Source organism: Cavia porcellus, unplaced genomic scaffold (genome assembly GCF_034190915.1).
Source record: "Cavia porcellus strain 051 isolate PalLab524CR breed Dunkin Hartley unplaced genomic scaffold, mCavPor4.1 scaffold_16, whole genome shotgun sequence".
NCBI lineage: Eukaryota > Metazoa > Chordata > Mammalia > Rodentia > Caviidae > Cavia > Cavia porcellus.
The window spans coordinates 31816281-31830378 of NW_026947499.1; the positions used below are offsets into that span (position 1 = coordinate 31816281).

General features: G+C 47.9%; 1 protein-coding gene across 2 annotated transcripts; it reads left to right on the forward strand.

Annotated features, from left to right (window-relative positions):
• The first annotated feature begins 8460 nt into the window (after window positions 1–8460).
• Window positions 8461–13676, forward strand: Mcrip2 (MAPK regulated corepressor interacting protein 2). Of its 2 annotated transcripts, XM_003478419.4 has the most exons (5): window positions 8461–8616; window positions 8704–8833; window positions 12589–12716; window positions 12952–13053; window positions 13341–13676. In XM_003478419.4, the coding sequence occupies exons 1-5, from the start codon at window positions 8565–8567 to the stop codon at window positions 13409–13411; spliced, it is 483 nt and encodes a 160-aa protein (XP_003478467.1). In that variant the 5' UTR covers window positions 8461–8564; the 3' UTR covers window positions 13412–13676. The 2 variants fall into 2 exon arrangements, with proteins under 2 accessions (XP_003478467.1, XP_063082278.1); XM_063226208.1 differs by lacking the exon at window positions 12952–13053.
• Window positions 13677–14098: the final 422 nt, after the last annotated feature.

A 14098-nucleotide genomic window follows, 5' to 3' on the forward strand; every position in this document is an offset into this window, starting at 1 on the left:
CCTGCAGATTTATTTTTACAAGAAAGTGGGGTTGGGGCTGGGGATTTAGCTCAGCGGCATAAGTGCCTGCCTTGCAAGCAGGCAGTCATGAGTTCAATCCCTGGTACCGATAAAAAGAAAAAGACAAAAAAAAAAAAAAAAGAAGAAATAAAAAAAGAAAGTGGGATTAGGTTCCTTATCTCAGCTGCAGAAATCTCTTGGACTTTTCAGTGAAAACTGGAGCCTGAGGTTGTCCGTGAGTTTACATCCCAAGCTTCTTCAGTACCTCCTCTCATCCCTCACCCAACACCACTCTCCTTAGTACATTAATTTCTTGTGGCAGTTTTTTGTTTGTTTTTGTTTTTATTCTTTGAGACAGAGTTGTCAGGTAGCTTGCTTTTATAGGGTAGCCTTTTTTTTTGTTTTGTTTTTTGGTACCGGGGATTGAATTCACTGCTACATGCTTCCAAGGCAGGCCCTTGGGCCGCTGAGCTAAATCCCCAGCCCCCAAGTAGCTTGTTTTTAAAAAGTGACTCACCAACTAAACATTACTGGGTTTGGGTTACTCACATCTCCATCTGGAGTTGGATTTCAAGTTCACATAGAACAAAGCATTGAACAAAAGGAGCAAAAAGCAGTGGCAAAGTTTGTTCAAAAAAGTAAGAGTAAAGAGTGGTGATATATTGGGCAGTCGTGAGTTCAATCCCTGGTACCGGTAAAAAGGAAAAAGACAAAAAAAAAAAAAAAAAAAAAAAAAAGAGTGGTGATATAGACTGCTAGATGTCCAAAACACCGAGTTCATGTTTCCCAAAATTGGGGAATGAATTCTAGAAACAATGGAGGTTAAGAGTAGGAAGAATCTATTGAGAAAAAGCTTCTTTCTGAGAAGGACAGAAGGAAGCCTGGAAAGTGAGATGCCTACTTCCTGAGGGTGTTTTATTGAGCAAAGCCAAGAGGTGAGGTGGGCTTCAGGTGGGACAGAACTGTAATCAATAAGATTACAAGCATAGGGCTGGAGATTTAGCTCAGCGGCATAAGCACCTACCTTGCAAGCATGTGGTTGTGAGTTCGATCTCTGGTACCGATTTAAAAAAAAAAAAAAGATTACAAGCATAGTCACTTAGGTAATATTGATCCAGTGACAAATAGGATGGGTGTGAGGTGGGACAAAACTATGAGTAACCAATAGGTATACAACAAGTATAGTCACTTGGGTAATATTGATTAAATGGAGATCAAATGGGGAAACAAGTCACATAACAAGCATGCATGGGACTGACAGGAAGGAGTGGGTTAAGGAGGTGTGGTCTTCCACCTCAAGATGATTGATGCCTACTTAGAAATCCATGACTGCTGCTCATCCCTAGGGGAGTATAAGGGTGAGTCGTTTTTGGTTTTTTTTTTTTTTTTTTTTTTTTTTTGGTAGTGAAGACTGAACTCAGGACCTTGTGCTTTCCAGGCAGGTGCTTGTACTGCTGAGCTAAATCCCTGGCTATTTTTTAAAGTCTGATCAGTGAATATGTCTCCATCCACAGTTGTCTTCTATATTGACCTCTTAAGGGCACAGCCCTATTGGACAGCCTATATTTCTACCTAACTTAGCTATCTATAATAGTGGGAGAGGCAGCCGGGGATTTAGCTCAGCAGCATAAGCACCTGCCTGGCAAATGTGAGGTTGCAAGTTCAATACCTACTGCCAAAACTATAGTGGGAGAGAAATCAGCTCTCCAGAGGTAGCTTGGGCTGGAGATTTAGCTCAGTGGCATAAAGTGCCTCCCTGGCAAGTGCAAGGTGGGAGGAAAGATAAAAGTAGATGCTGAATCTAGGAAACAGCTTGGGCTATTGAGAAAGGTAAGATAGCTCCAGCTCCTCATGGGTTTTTTCTTTTCTTTCTTTTTTTTGTGTGTGTCTTTCTTTTATATTGTTCAAACCTCGTGGAAACCTGAGAGAACTTCTATATCTGGGTTCTGAGAGGTAGTGCTGGGATTCCACACCTCAGGCTGACATCAGGTCTAGGCCATCCTACTGAGTTCTTGTGAGAAGTCCATGTTTAGGGCTTTGGAACTGTTCTGTACATGTGTCTAGGATCCTGTAGTTTAACAGCCCATGCCTACTTTCCCTGGAAGTTTCTGCCATCCCCTAAACTATCTGAGTCTCACTGTGTAATTCAGGCTGACCTCAAACTCTCAGCAATCCTGCTTTAGCTTCCCAAATGCTGGGATTATTTGGCTACTAAACAAATTTCCCCCAAAACTGGTGATTTTTGTTTTCCTACAGGTGTCAGCTCCTTGCAAAAGTCATTGGTTCATAGCCACATCATCTCTGTTCCCATCTTCACACAACTTTCTTGTGTCCAGATTTCCCTTTTTTCTCTTAGCAGGGCACAAGCCACTGGATTTTATGGTCATCCTAACTTAGGATGGATTCATCTCAAAATTCTTTTTTTTTTTTTTTGAGACAAGGTTTCACTTTGTAGTTCAGGCTGACCTTGCACTCCCAGTGATCCTCCTGCCTCAGTCTCCCAGAATGCTGGGATTACAGGCATGCACCACCAAATCTGGCTCATTTCTAAATTCTTGCCTTTAATTATTTTTGTAGATTTTTACTCAAACTCCAACTAAGGTCACATCTGAGGTTTCAGGTAAATATTTATTATTAGTATTAGTAGTAGTAGTAGTATTACTAAAGACTGAACCTAGTACCTTTGTACTGAACTGTATCTCCAGCTTGTTAACATTTTGTATTTTGAGACAGAAAGTCTCACAAAGTTGCTAAATTGCCAGGCTGGTCTTTTTTTTTTTTTTTTTTTAAACACATACAGCCTTTTGAAAGGCTGGTCTTAAACTTGCTTCAATCCTCCTGTTTCAGCCTTCCAAAGTTGATCATCACTCAACCAACCCATTGGTTGGATTTAGAAGTGGATTTAGAACTAGGTGATGAGTACTGGAGTACCTAGCCACAAGCTTTTTGGGGCGGTATGTGTGTGTGTGCTGTGATTCTCTCTTTATTGGTAGACCCTGGGCTGGTGAGGGCATACCTTGAAGATCAACTGAGAATGCCTGAAAACTTGAGCTTCTTTTTTAAATTTTATTTTAATTTAATTTTTTTTGTCTTTTATTTATTTATTTATTTATTTTGGGTCTTTTTTCCTTTTTTATTGGTACCGGGGATCGAACTCATGACTGCCTGCTTGCAAGGCAGGCGCTTATGCCACTGAGCTAAATCCCCAGCCCCTATTTTTTTGTCTGTTTGAGAACAGGGTCTTGCTATGCAGTTCAGGCTGGCCTTGAGCTCACTTGTATACTGGCTCCACCTCTGGATGGGTGTAGCACTCACACCACTAATCCCAGCGCTAGACAATGAACCAATCACAAATACTAGATTCATCCACCTCCATGACTGCATGAGGCTTGGGGGGCCACCTAGACACAAACCATAACAGACATTTGGTCCTTATTGCTTGGCCACTAGTAATTAAAGCAAACACTGAACTTGTTTACTTATGGGCAAGTCTTTTCAAGGCTAGACTCTGAGTAAGTTGATGCCATCCTGGCCAGCCTTCTGTGGTGACACTTTTCTGTTGTTGTTGTTGTTTGAAACAGCATCTCGCTATGTAGTTCAGGATGGCCTTGAACTCATGACAATCCTACTGCTTCAACCTCCCGGCTATTGGGATTATAGGTATTTGTCACTATGCCTGCCTTTATTCTTTACACAGGTCTCCCCTCAAAAGCTTATGTCACTGTGGAGGACATGTACTCCCTCTATGCTTCCTTCCACTGCTTCCCCAGCACCCTGCCCTGCCTCCACCACATGTGAGTGAGCAGCTTGCTCAAGGCCACCAGGAGAGGCTACAGCCGATGACAAGCAACCACTCTCGCCTGGTCTGGTACTAATGAAGGAGGGACAGGCACTGTGGGGCAGAAGGGGCACAGCTGCAAAATCCAATGTGGCCAAGAAAAAGCCCTTGCTAAGGGGTGTGCTCAGGCCTGGACTGTAGGACACAGGCAGCCACTCTGCCTTTTCAGGGCCACAGCTAGGTAGGGAAGCCTGCCTTGGTTTTGTCCTTAAAAGGAATAGCTCCGTAATCTGATTCTTGAGGCTCCAAGAAGAGCTCAACAACTAAACTCACCTCCTATTGCTGCCATAAGCCAGGTCACTTTAGGTGAGACTGTGATAAAACAAGAGGCTCCTTGAGCTATGCCCTAATGGAAAAGGTGAACACTGGAAGTCTGACTGCCCCCTGAGGCTGAGACCTCAGGGATCAGACCCTTCTTACCAGCTGGTCCAATGAGACTAAATGCCCCAGATGGGTACTCCACCTTCTCCACTGGCTAGACTGTCATCTCCACAGAGGAGCCCCAGGTAATCATAACTCTCATAGGGGAAAGAAACCAGCTTATTGCTGGAAACATGCTTCTCTCAGTCCATCTTTTCAACCCTGGCCTTCCTTCCAGGTGTCATACTTGAGTAAAAGAGAGGATTTAATGTGTTATTTCTTACAACCCTTAAACTGTAACTGGGAAGACTTTCTTTTTACACATTCCTTTTTAATTTTGCCTGAAAGTCCAGTTTTTCTCCTGGGAAGAGATTCTCATCTTGCTTGAATAGTGTATGCTGCCTCCCTCTCGTGGAGATAATAAATACTGAAGTATGGCCAACTAAAGATAGACTAGAAAGGGCAGTAAGAACTGCCCCTGTACAAATACATCATTAGAATACTACTATTTTCCCTTACTGAAGACAATGCCCTTTAAGATCTGAAGTTAAAAGAGGACCATTGCCTATAATCAACAACTTAAAGGTATAAGTATTATAGGGAAATGCTAGAAGAATGAATTCTCAGGAACAATGGAATTTAAGAGTAGGAAAATTTATTGGAGTAAAGAAATGGGAAGTACAAATAGGGAAATGGGGACTAGGAATAGCTCCTGAGAGACAGGAGGGGTCCTAAATGGGTTGCCAGTGAGTTCACCTCTCAAAGATGGTTTTACAGAGCTAAATCATGAGCCAAGTACAATTTGGGTCAAAATTATAATCCACCACAGGGAGAGAAAAGACACCACCTCCCATGAGCCTACTAGCCCAGGCAGAGAATCAAACACTCTCTGTATCCCACCTTACCCCTTTTAGCACTGGATGATTCAAAAGACAGCCTCAATTGATAGCAAATAAGGTACCGAAAGCAACTAAATGCTTTCATTGTTTGGTTGATTATTCAGGCCTGAGACCAGAGGTCTGAGCATCTCTTGGGAGGATGACAGTATGCAATATAGCAAATATGGGGGATTTCTTTCTGTCTTGTCTTTGAAGTTCAATATTGTTTTCACTGTTTTGCTTTGTTCTGAATATTGTTACTCAATATTCCATTTTGATTGGTTTTAAAGTTTTGTTTTTTATTTGATTTTGCTATACCTGGTGGAATGGACAACTATTGTGAAGATAACAAGATATACTATGGTAGGTATTATTGTTTTCCTGGTATCCTGCTTTGAAGTTTCATACCAATTTTGCTGCATTGCTCTGATTGGCTTTGTTCTGTCTTGTGTTGTTGGATTTTACTATCTTTAAAAGAAAAAAAGAACATACAAAAAAATTATAATCAACCAATCAGATTACTTAGGTAATATTGATCTAATAGTAGTAAGGGCACATAATGACATCATTAACATTGGTCAATAATATCAAAATTGTGCTACCAATAATCCCAAGCCTCCAGTTCATCCCTTAGGGAGGTATGTAAAACTAGTCATTGTGTTTTGGGTTTTTTTTTTTTTTGTTCCAGGAATTGAACTTGTGTTTGCCTGTGCGGTTAAGGTATATCCCCAGCCCCAGCCATTGTGACTTTAATCTTCAGATGGCCTCCAGTCACAGTACTGACACATTCTCATCTTTTTTTTTTTGTCTTGTTTGGTACCAGGGATCAAACTCACGACTGCCTGCTTGCAAGGCAGGTGCTTATGCCGCTGAACTAAATCCCCAGCCCCTACATTCTCATCTTTTACATTGACTTCCTTGAGGGCCCAGCCCTGCCTAGCTGGCTACCATATTTCTACCTAATTTAACTGTCTACAATACAAGGTCTACTTATACACTGTTACCCTTGCAACACAATAATCTTGGGAGTTCAAAACCCAGTGGGGAGTGGAGGTTGGTATAGTACCTTAGACTGGTAAAGGAGGCAGTCATACCCTTTCATCCTAATCCATATGCTCTCCTTTCTCAGATTCCAGAAGATATTGGTTGGTTTTCAGTGCTGAATTAAAAAATGCCTTCTTGGGGCTGGGGATTTAGCTCAGCTGAATAAGCACCTCCCTTGCAAGCAGGCGGTCATGAGTTCGATCCTTGGTACCAGAAAAAAGGAAAAGAAAAAAAAAGCCTTCTTTTGTATTCCTTTACATACAGATTCCTAGTTTCTTTTTGCCTTTGAAAAACCTCATTTGTATGCCTCTCAATTGACTTCGACTGTGCTTCTTCCAGGGTTCAGAGACAGTCCTTATCTTTTTAGACAAATGCTTTTCCACAATTTGGCATGTTTTGAATTTTCCCAAGTTATAGTCTTGCAATATGTAGATGACTGAAGAATGAAAATTAATGAGGCAGGGGCTGGGGATATGGCTCAGCGGCATAAGCGCCTGCCTTGGAAGCAGGCAGTCGTGAGTTCGATTTCCGGTATCGATAAAAAGGAAAAAGGCAAAAAAAAATTAATGAGGCAAGCTGTCCTCCAAGATCAGATGGCATTAGACATCCTAACAGCAGCACAAGGAGGTACTTGACAAATTGTAAAAGCTGAGTGTGAAGAGTAAATTCCTGATCCCCCCACTAGTATCTCAATGACTGTTTAAAATATTAAACAATAGATTGATGCCATGTTGGATTCTGAAACTCCATGGACTTTCTTCCTACCCTCTTTGTGGGACTTCCTGATGGAAACATTTGTTGGTTGTATTTACAATAGTCTCTTTATCTTTCTTTTCTTTTTCTTTTTCTTTCTTTTTTTTTTTTTTTAAGGCAGGGTTTCACTGTGCAGTTCAGGCTAGCTTTGAACTCACTTTGTAGCCCAGGCTGGCGGGCCTCAAACTCTCACATCCTCCTGTCTCAGCTTCCTGAGTACTGAGATTACTGAGGTATGCACCATCATGCCAAGCTTCATGTTGCTCTTATCATTTGGCCCATGCATATTTAACTGCTTCTTTGGCCTTGTTACCCCCAGATTTAAAGCTATATGCCTACCCAAGACAAGAGTGTCATCTATTCAGGGCCTTCAGATAGACCCACTGTAGCATATCTCTTGACTGCTGCTCACAACTATGATCTCTTCAGCCAGAAGTAGCCAAATGGAATCTATGGCAACCCACTTTCTGGGTCTCCACTTGTTTCTCTCAGAACCTGTCTCTCCCTCATAAAGGTTCCTACCTTCTGGCTAGGCATGGTGGTACACGCCTGTAATCCCAGAACTTGGGAGGCTGAGGCAGGAGGATCCTTGTCAGTTCAAGACCAGCCTGGGCTACAAAGTGAGCTCAAGGTCAGCCTGAACTGCAGAGCAACACCTTGTCTTAAAAAGAAAAGAAAAAAAAAAAAAAAGATTCCTATCCAACTTCTGTGTTCCTTATAATTCATTTTTCAATTTTGGGGAGCGCACACTCAGTGTAGCAGAGATCTAGGAGGTTGGAGGCCCAAGGGGCTAGAAATGGAGTAAGAGGCCCAGGCAGCCTTGGGATAGATGCTTCCCTGGGGTCAAGGGTGAAGCCACACAGTGCCTGAATGTGTTGGGGAGGGAGGAGGAGCTGGCAGGCAGAGTCTACCAGTCCTAGCTTTCTCTGAGGCTTTTCTTAACCCTTTCTCTATGGTACACTTTGCTTATCTGTAGATTTCAACATGAGATCCTCTTCCCACCTCTGCTGGGGTGCCACCCCTAGCCCAGCCATAGCCTTAAATCAGTGCTACATATGGAAACTTCTCACATGCCCTTAATCCTAGTACTCAGGAGGCTGAGGCAGGAGGCTCTCTTAAGAGTTTGAGGCCATCCTGAACTGAGTAGTGAGATGATGTCTCAAAAAACAAAATAAATAAACCAAAAATTCAAGGGGAAACACCCTTACTTCCAGCTATGCAGAGACCACTTCCCCCCAGCACCGAGACACACCCAAGTAGAGATTTCCCAACACAGACATTCCTCAGCAAAGATATCCCAGCACAGCCTCCACATCATTAGACCCTCCCACCCAGAACAGAGGCCCTCAGGACCTGGTTAGGTGCCCTTGGCCTGTCAAACAGAAAGGAAGCTCCAAGGACTCCGCCAGAAGACTGTACGGATCCGGAGGCCGAAAGACCGTTACCTCTCACCGTCTGGCCACGCACTACCCGCTACCAATTCCATTACCGCGCCGCTGAGGGTCCCTAGTACGTCAAGCGCGCGGACCCTTTAAGGGAATGGGGCGTGTGCAAATCGCCCGCCCCCGCTCCGCCTTATTTGCCGCACTTAAAGGGACCGCGCTCTCAGGGTTGCAGAGTGCGAGCCATCGGGGAGGGAGGGTGGGTGAGAGGGTGTCGGCCGGCCGGCCGTGAGTGCGGGCCGGCACACCATGTACACCATTACCAAAGGGCCCAGCAAGCTGGTCTCCCAACGCCGCACAGGTGCGCTGGGGTGGGCGCGGGTGCGGGCGCGGGCCGAACGCGGGGCGGGAGCCCGAGGCGCTGACGCTCTCCCTCACGCGCTTGCAGGTGCCACGCAGCAGCAAGTGGAGACCAGGCTCGGCGAACTCCTGAAATGCCGGCAGCCTGCGCCGACGACTTCGCCACCCCCGCGGGCACAGCCCTCAATGCCGCGGCCAGGCCCCTGGCCCCTGGCGAGGTGAGTGTGCAACGGCCGGGGTGACCTTGGGGGGGGGGGGCGGAGCGCGCTTCCGTCCCACCTGGCCCGGAGCTGGGCCAGGAGCATGCTGACTTTGCTGTCCACGTGGGACCCCTGGGGCTCCAGTTGACCTCGAACTGCACCGTTGGACCCTTTCTGGGCGGCCAAAGTCAAGGTTTGAAGAGTTTAGCCCAGGGTTGGCCTTCAAGGGCTTCTAGCAGTGTCCCTAAAAAAGAACTGTGCATTTTTACCCCGGGCCCTGCCAGGCCCTGTCTACCTCTGCCCTTCACCCTAGAAGCTCGAGGGCAGCCACTGTTGCCAGCAGACACCCAGGGTGCGTTGGTCCTGCAGCCTCTTGCCTTCCCTTCTTGCCAGCCTCACCAGCCGTCTGCCAGTGCCCAAGGAAACTCAGTCCTGGCCACTTTGGCGTGCAGAAACTATGACCTGGAGGTCACCGCTCCCTACTGAGGAACCTTTACTACTTTGGCTCAGTGTACAGTTTTCCTGGGGCTGTGAACTTTGCTTCGGTCCCTGCTGACAAGAGGGCTCCTGGCCTAGGCCCTGGGTGGTGGGGGTGACTGGAGTGGTGGTGTGTGAATGGGCTCAGGTGAGGCATGTTGGACTCACCAGAAAGGAGGGCACAGGTGGGGATGGGGCTTTCTCAGTTAAGGACAGGCAACCCCCAGAGTAGCCCCCAAGGAGTTCAGGGCAGTTGTGGCTGGGTGCTGGCTCTCAAGGTCTTTTGGCAGCGGCCCTGAAGAAGCCAGGCACCCCTACTTGCCCCTGCTCATCTGAGACATCTTAGGGGAACTGGGGACAGGTGCTGAGTAGGGGAATGGAGAGACCCACTGACACCTGGATTGAACTCCAGGGAGAGTCTGAGGAGGGATGTGACCTGGGGAATGAGGGGGCTCTTGGGAGTCTTAACTAACATTAGACTCCCAGTACTGTCCAATCTTTTAGGGCTTTTAATGATACTGCCCAGTGCAGCACGTGTGCCATAGGTTTGCCACCACTGGTCTATGCCTTCAGTGTTCTCCTGTCCTGTCAGGAAGGAAGCTCTGAGCAATGTGGCCATTCAGGCAGGGAGCTCAAGGCCTGGGTATCTGGATAACCTACCCACCTCTTACCTGGGGAAACATTTCCTCCTTTTCAACTGCTGGGGACTTAAAGGCAGATCTGCAGCAAAGTTGGAGGTGGAGTCAAAGAGGGGAAAATGACACTCCCTAGAACCAACTCTTAAGTGGGCAAGAGCTTTACCGGATACTCCCAGGCCCACTGGCTGTTCTCCCTAGACTCCTTGAAGGCCTGAGCAGGCCAACCCTGGTGCAGATGCCTGAGATCCTCCATCAGCTCACCAGGCTAGTTACACTGTTCTGCTGGACTTGAGGAGCTGTGGCTAGGGCAGGTTTTATGGTAACTGAGTCTCATGTCCTAGTGCCCTCTGAGGTCACTTCCCACCACTTATCATCCCGCTTTCTGATCAGCTATAAGAGAATGGGGAAGGGGCTGGGGGTTTAGCTCAGCGGCATAAGCACCTGCCTTGTAAGCAGGCGGTCGTGAGTTTGATCCCCGGTACCGATAAAAATGAAAAAAGACCAAAAAAAAAAAAAAAAAAGAGAATAGGGAATGGGAGTTATTGCTTGTCTTCCTGCTGGTGCATGGCAGAGCCCCAATGTTCCACCTCCTGTTATGACTGGTTATAGGTCTAGGGACTGCCTACAGTGGTGAACAGGCCAGCTAGGTCTGAGCCTCTGACAAATTCTTTCTTCTAAGGAGAGATAGAAGAGATGAAACGATAAAAAGAGACCATGTGAAAGAAAAAAATTAAATGACTAGAGGCTGCATAAGTACCTGCCTGGCAAGCACTCGGTTGTGAGTTCATCCCTGGTACCAAAACCAAAAAAAAAAAAGAGACTATGTGATCACTTGTCCTTCGGGGCTGATAGGGGTTGCAGGGCAAGAAGGGACAGTGAGGCAGGCAGGGATCCATCCAGGAGGCTGGCTAGGGAGCCGGTACTGAGGGATATGGATTAGGGGTCAGAACTGCTGCTAGATTCCGATGTTGCCCTTGTCATTGTGTGACACAGGCAGGTCACTTACCTCTAGTCTGGGTTCTTAGACTGAGAAATGGCCATCTGGTCTCCTATGAGGGTGGTTAGAGAGGTTAAAAGTCTGTGCTGGCACCACAGGCTGGAGTTTGTCTGTGGGCATCCTCCCCAGGAATGCACACAGCTGGCTGGACTCCACAGGTGCACACTAGGGCTGTTGCCCTTTTCCCTACAAAGCCTCCCTCTGGGCTTACATAAGTGCAGGGGTGGGGCAGGCTGTGTGTGTATGCTCTGCAGGATGGGGGGAGGGGGTTGGAATCCGAGCCCCAGGGCCACCACCTTGACCCCTTGCAGTTGACAGCCCCTGTCTGTAATTTCCTTGTTTTTTGTTTTTGTTTTATGTAGTGAGTGAGATATAGGCTGGCCTTGAATTTTGTAGCCCTTGCTAGTCTTGAATTCACAGCAATCCTTTTGCCTCAGCCTCCTGAATATTGGAATTTCAGAGTGCCCCACTGAGTCTGGCAATTTCCTTTTTTTTTTTTTTTAAATGGCATCCAATCTTCAAGCTTTCCTGGAGTTTGAAGTTCTTTCAGTTGTGGGGTGGTTGCAGGCACCAGGAGATTCCTAAATTGAGAACAACCCATTATGGCCTGGAGTTTATGGGGAAACTTGGGGTGAACAGATTGGGGAATAGCTTGTGCCCCCTTCCTGGTTTCCCTGGCACATCTTAAAATTCTCTGTGGCCCATAGACCTTGCCAGCACTGGGGCTGGCAGGACCCTGCGCCCCTCAAGACCCTCCTCTTTATTTTAGTGCCCCTCTCAGCTGAGGAGGAACCCAGAGCGGCGTTGGGGCACCTGAGCCCAAGAAAGCGAGCAGGCCGGCCGGGACCGCGAGTGCCTGGCGGAGTGGCAGGCGCAGCCCAGGACTCCGGCTCCCACCTCCTGCTGTAGGTGCGGCCCCATTCCCTCCACGGCCCCATCCTGGGCTTGTCAAGTACAGGGTTTGGCCAACTGTAGCCAGCCTGGGCAGCCCATCTCTGTTCTGTGCCTTTCTGGCTGGGAGAAATCCATTGGTCCCTCTGGATGTCTAGTGCAGTGCCATGGGGGGAGGGGTATCTCACTCATGTTGCCTCTAGTTTTGGGCCTGTGGGGAGTAAACCAGGGTTGTGGCCATACTGTCCCAACCCAAGGATTACCACCTACCTCTCAGTGCTTATCCCCCTGGGGAATGGAGTAGCTGGGGAGAGGGAAGGGTAAAGGCCATCTCATGTGCCGTCTATTCTCATGCTGAGAGTGTCAACTCTGTGGAGGAGCATTTATAGAAGATGTGGAAACTGGGCCTATAGGTGGGGGAGATCTGGTCATGGATGAGTTCAGAACTTGGGGTTCTGGAGGATATGGGGCAGTGTGGAAGGGTGCTGAGTCTAGTCTTGCCAGAGTTCTGGACACAGAACTGGAGCCCTGGCTTACTGTCTCATTTCCCCTGGAGAGGGCTGAAGGTATAAGCTGAGCTGCTGAGGACTTGGGCCTGCAGGAGAGAGCCCTTCACTGTGGCTGGTGTGGGCAGATGCTCTATGATTGAGGAAGAAGTACCCAGGCTGGGTACTGGTCTGAAGCAGTGGGCAGCACTTCTAGGCAACAAGCCTGGTGGCAGCTGGGCTTGGATGTGTACCCACCATGTCTGTCTCCTCCCCCTTCCACAGTCAAGGGCCAAGGCTTGTGTTCAATCGAGTGAATGGCCGGCGGCCTCTCGCCACATCCCCATCCCTCGAGGGGACCCAGGAGACCTACACAATGGCCCACGAAGAGAACGTCCGCTTTGTATCTGAAGGTAGTGAGGGGCCAGATGGTGTGGTGCAGGCTGCTAGATCCCAGTAAGGTGGACTGGGATGTCTCCAAATTCTCTTCACTGCAGCCTAACTCCCTGGCTCTCTGTCCATTTGTCCTATGGCTACCAAGCAGGCTGTTTACTTCCAGTGTTGGGCTGGAGTCCAGGGTGGCCACTAGGCCCTCGGGTGGGAAGGGCACCAAGGCCCTGGCTCAGCCTGACCACTGTTTCCCTACAGCCTGGCAGCAGGTGGAGCAACAGTTGGATGGTGGCCCAGCTGGTGAGAGTGGGCCAAAGCCTGTGCAGTATGTGGAGAGGACCCCTGATCCCCGGCTGCAGAGTGAGCCCCCAACCCCAATTCTCAGGAACTTCCCTCAGATCCTGTACCTCCAGAATCTTCCCCCATGTTCTCATCTTTCCTCTGCCCCTCTGCTCCTGAATTAGGTCCTACCAGGTTTCAGTCCTAGGGAGTTGGGGAGGAGACTCATGAGCCAACCACCTTTTTCCCAGTGCCTTCTATACTTGGAGTGTGTATGGGTGAGGGGCTTGTGGTCAGTTTAACGGTAGAAATTCCAACCAGTCTGGAAGGTGGCATCACTGCCTGGCCTTTTGCTTCTTTGCCTACAGATTTCGTACCCATCGACCTGGATGAGTGGTGGGCACAGCAGTTCCTGGCTAGAATTACCAACTGTTCATAGTGGCTGCCTGAGAATGAATGCTGCCATGGAGGACCGAATTCCAGAAGAGGACTATGGTTCCCTATCCACTATGCGACCTGGCTGGGTGCCAGCCACACCTGAAGTGCCAGCATTTGAACTTTTGTACCTGTTGTTCCCTTTGGGTCAGCTGTTCCAAGCTGCCAAGGGCCCGGGGCCAAACCTGTCTGACCTCAATCCTATACCCAGGGACCAGCCCCTGGGGCTGGCAGGAAAGAGCTCCAGGCTAATAAAGTTGAGAAACTGCCTTCTTGGAGTGCCCTTGCTTTGGAGGGTGTGTGGGGTTGTATGGGTTCTCATGTCCAGTTCCAGTCCCTAACCCTAAACTCCAGGCCCTGCCCAGCCTCCCCTTATAGCTGCATTCTCTGGTATTCTTTTGCCAGAAGGGCTACAGTTCTACCCACCTTTGTCCTTTGGCTTTTTATCCAGCTGTCTACCTAAGGGAGATGTGAGACAGCTTGCCCATTGTGCTTGGCAGTCTATAGGCCCCATCAGACTCCTTCCTCTTTCCTATTGGCATCAGTGTGCCAAAGCCAGGCTTGCAGACCTACAGATGTTAAAGAACTGGCTCTGGACAGGTATTCTAGCACCCAAGACAAGGGGTTGGTATTAAAATGCCAGCTTCTCTTTTTTTTTTTGTACTGGGAATGGAACTCAGGAATTCACCCT

Coding starts and splice junctions, on each gene's coding strand:
- Mcrip2 (XM_003478419.4), top strand. CDS start 8,565: ATGTACACCATTACCAAAGGGCCCAGCAAGCTGGTCTCCCAACGCCGC. Junction 8,834..12,588: donor GGCCCCTGGCCCCTGGCGAG/GTGAGTGTGCAA, acceptor CCCCTTCCACAG/TCAAGGGCCAAGGCTTGTGT. Junction 12,717..12,951: donor CGTCCGCTTTGTATCTGAAG/GTAGTGAGGGGC, acceptor GTTTCCCTACAG/CCTGGCAGCAGGTGGAGCAA.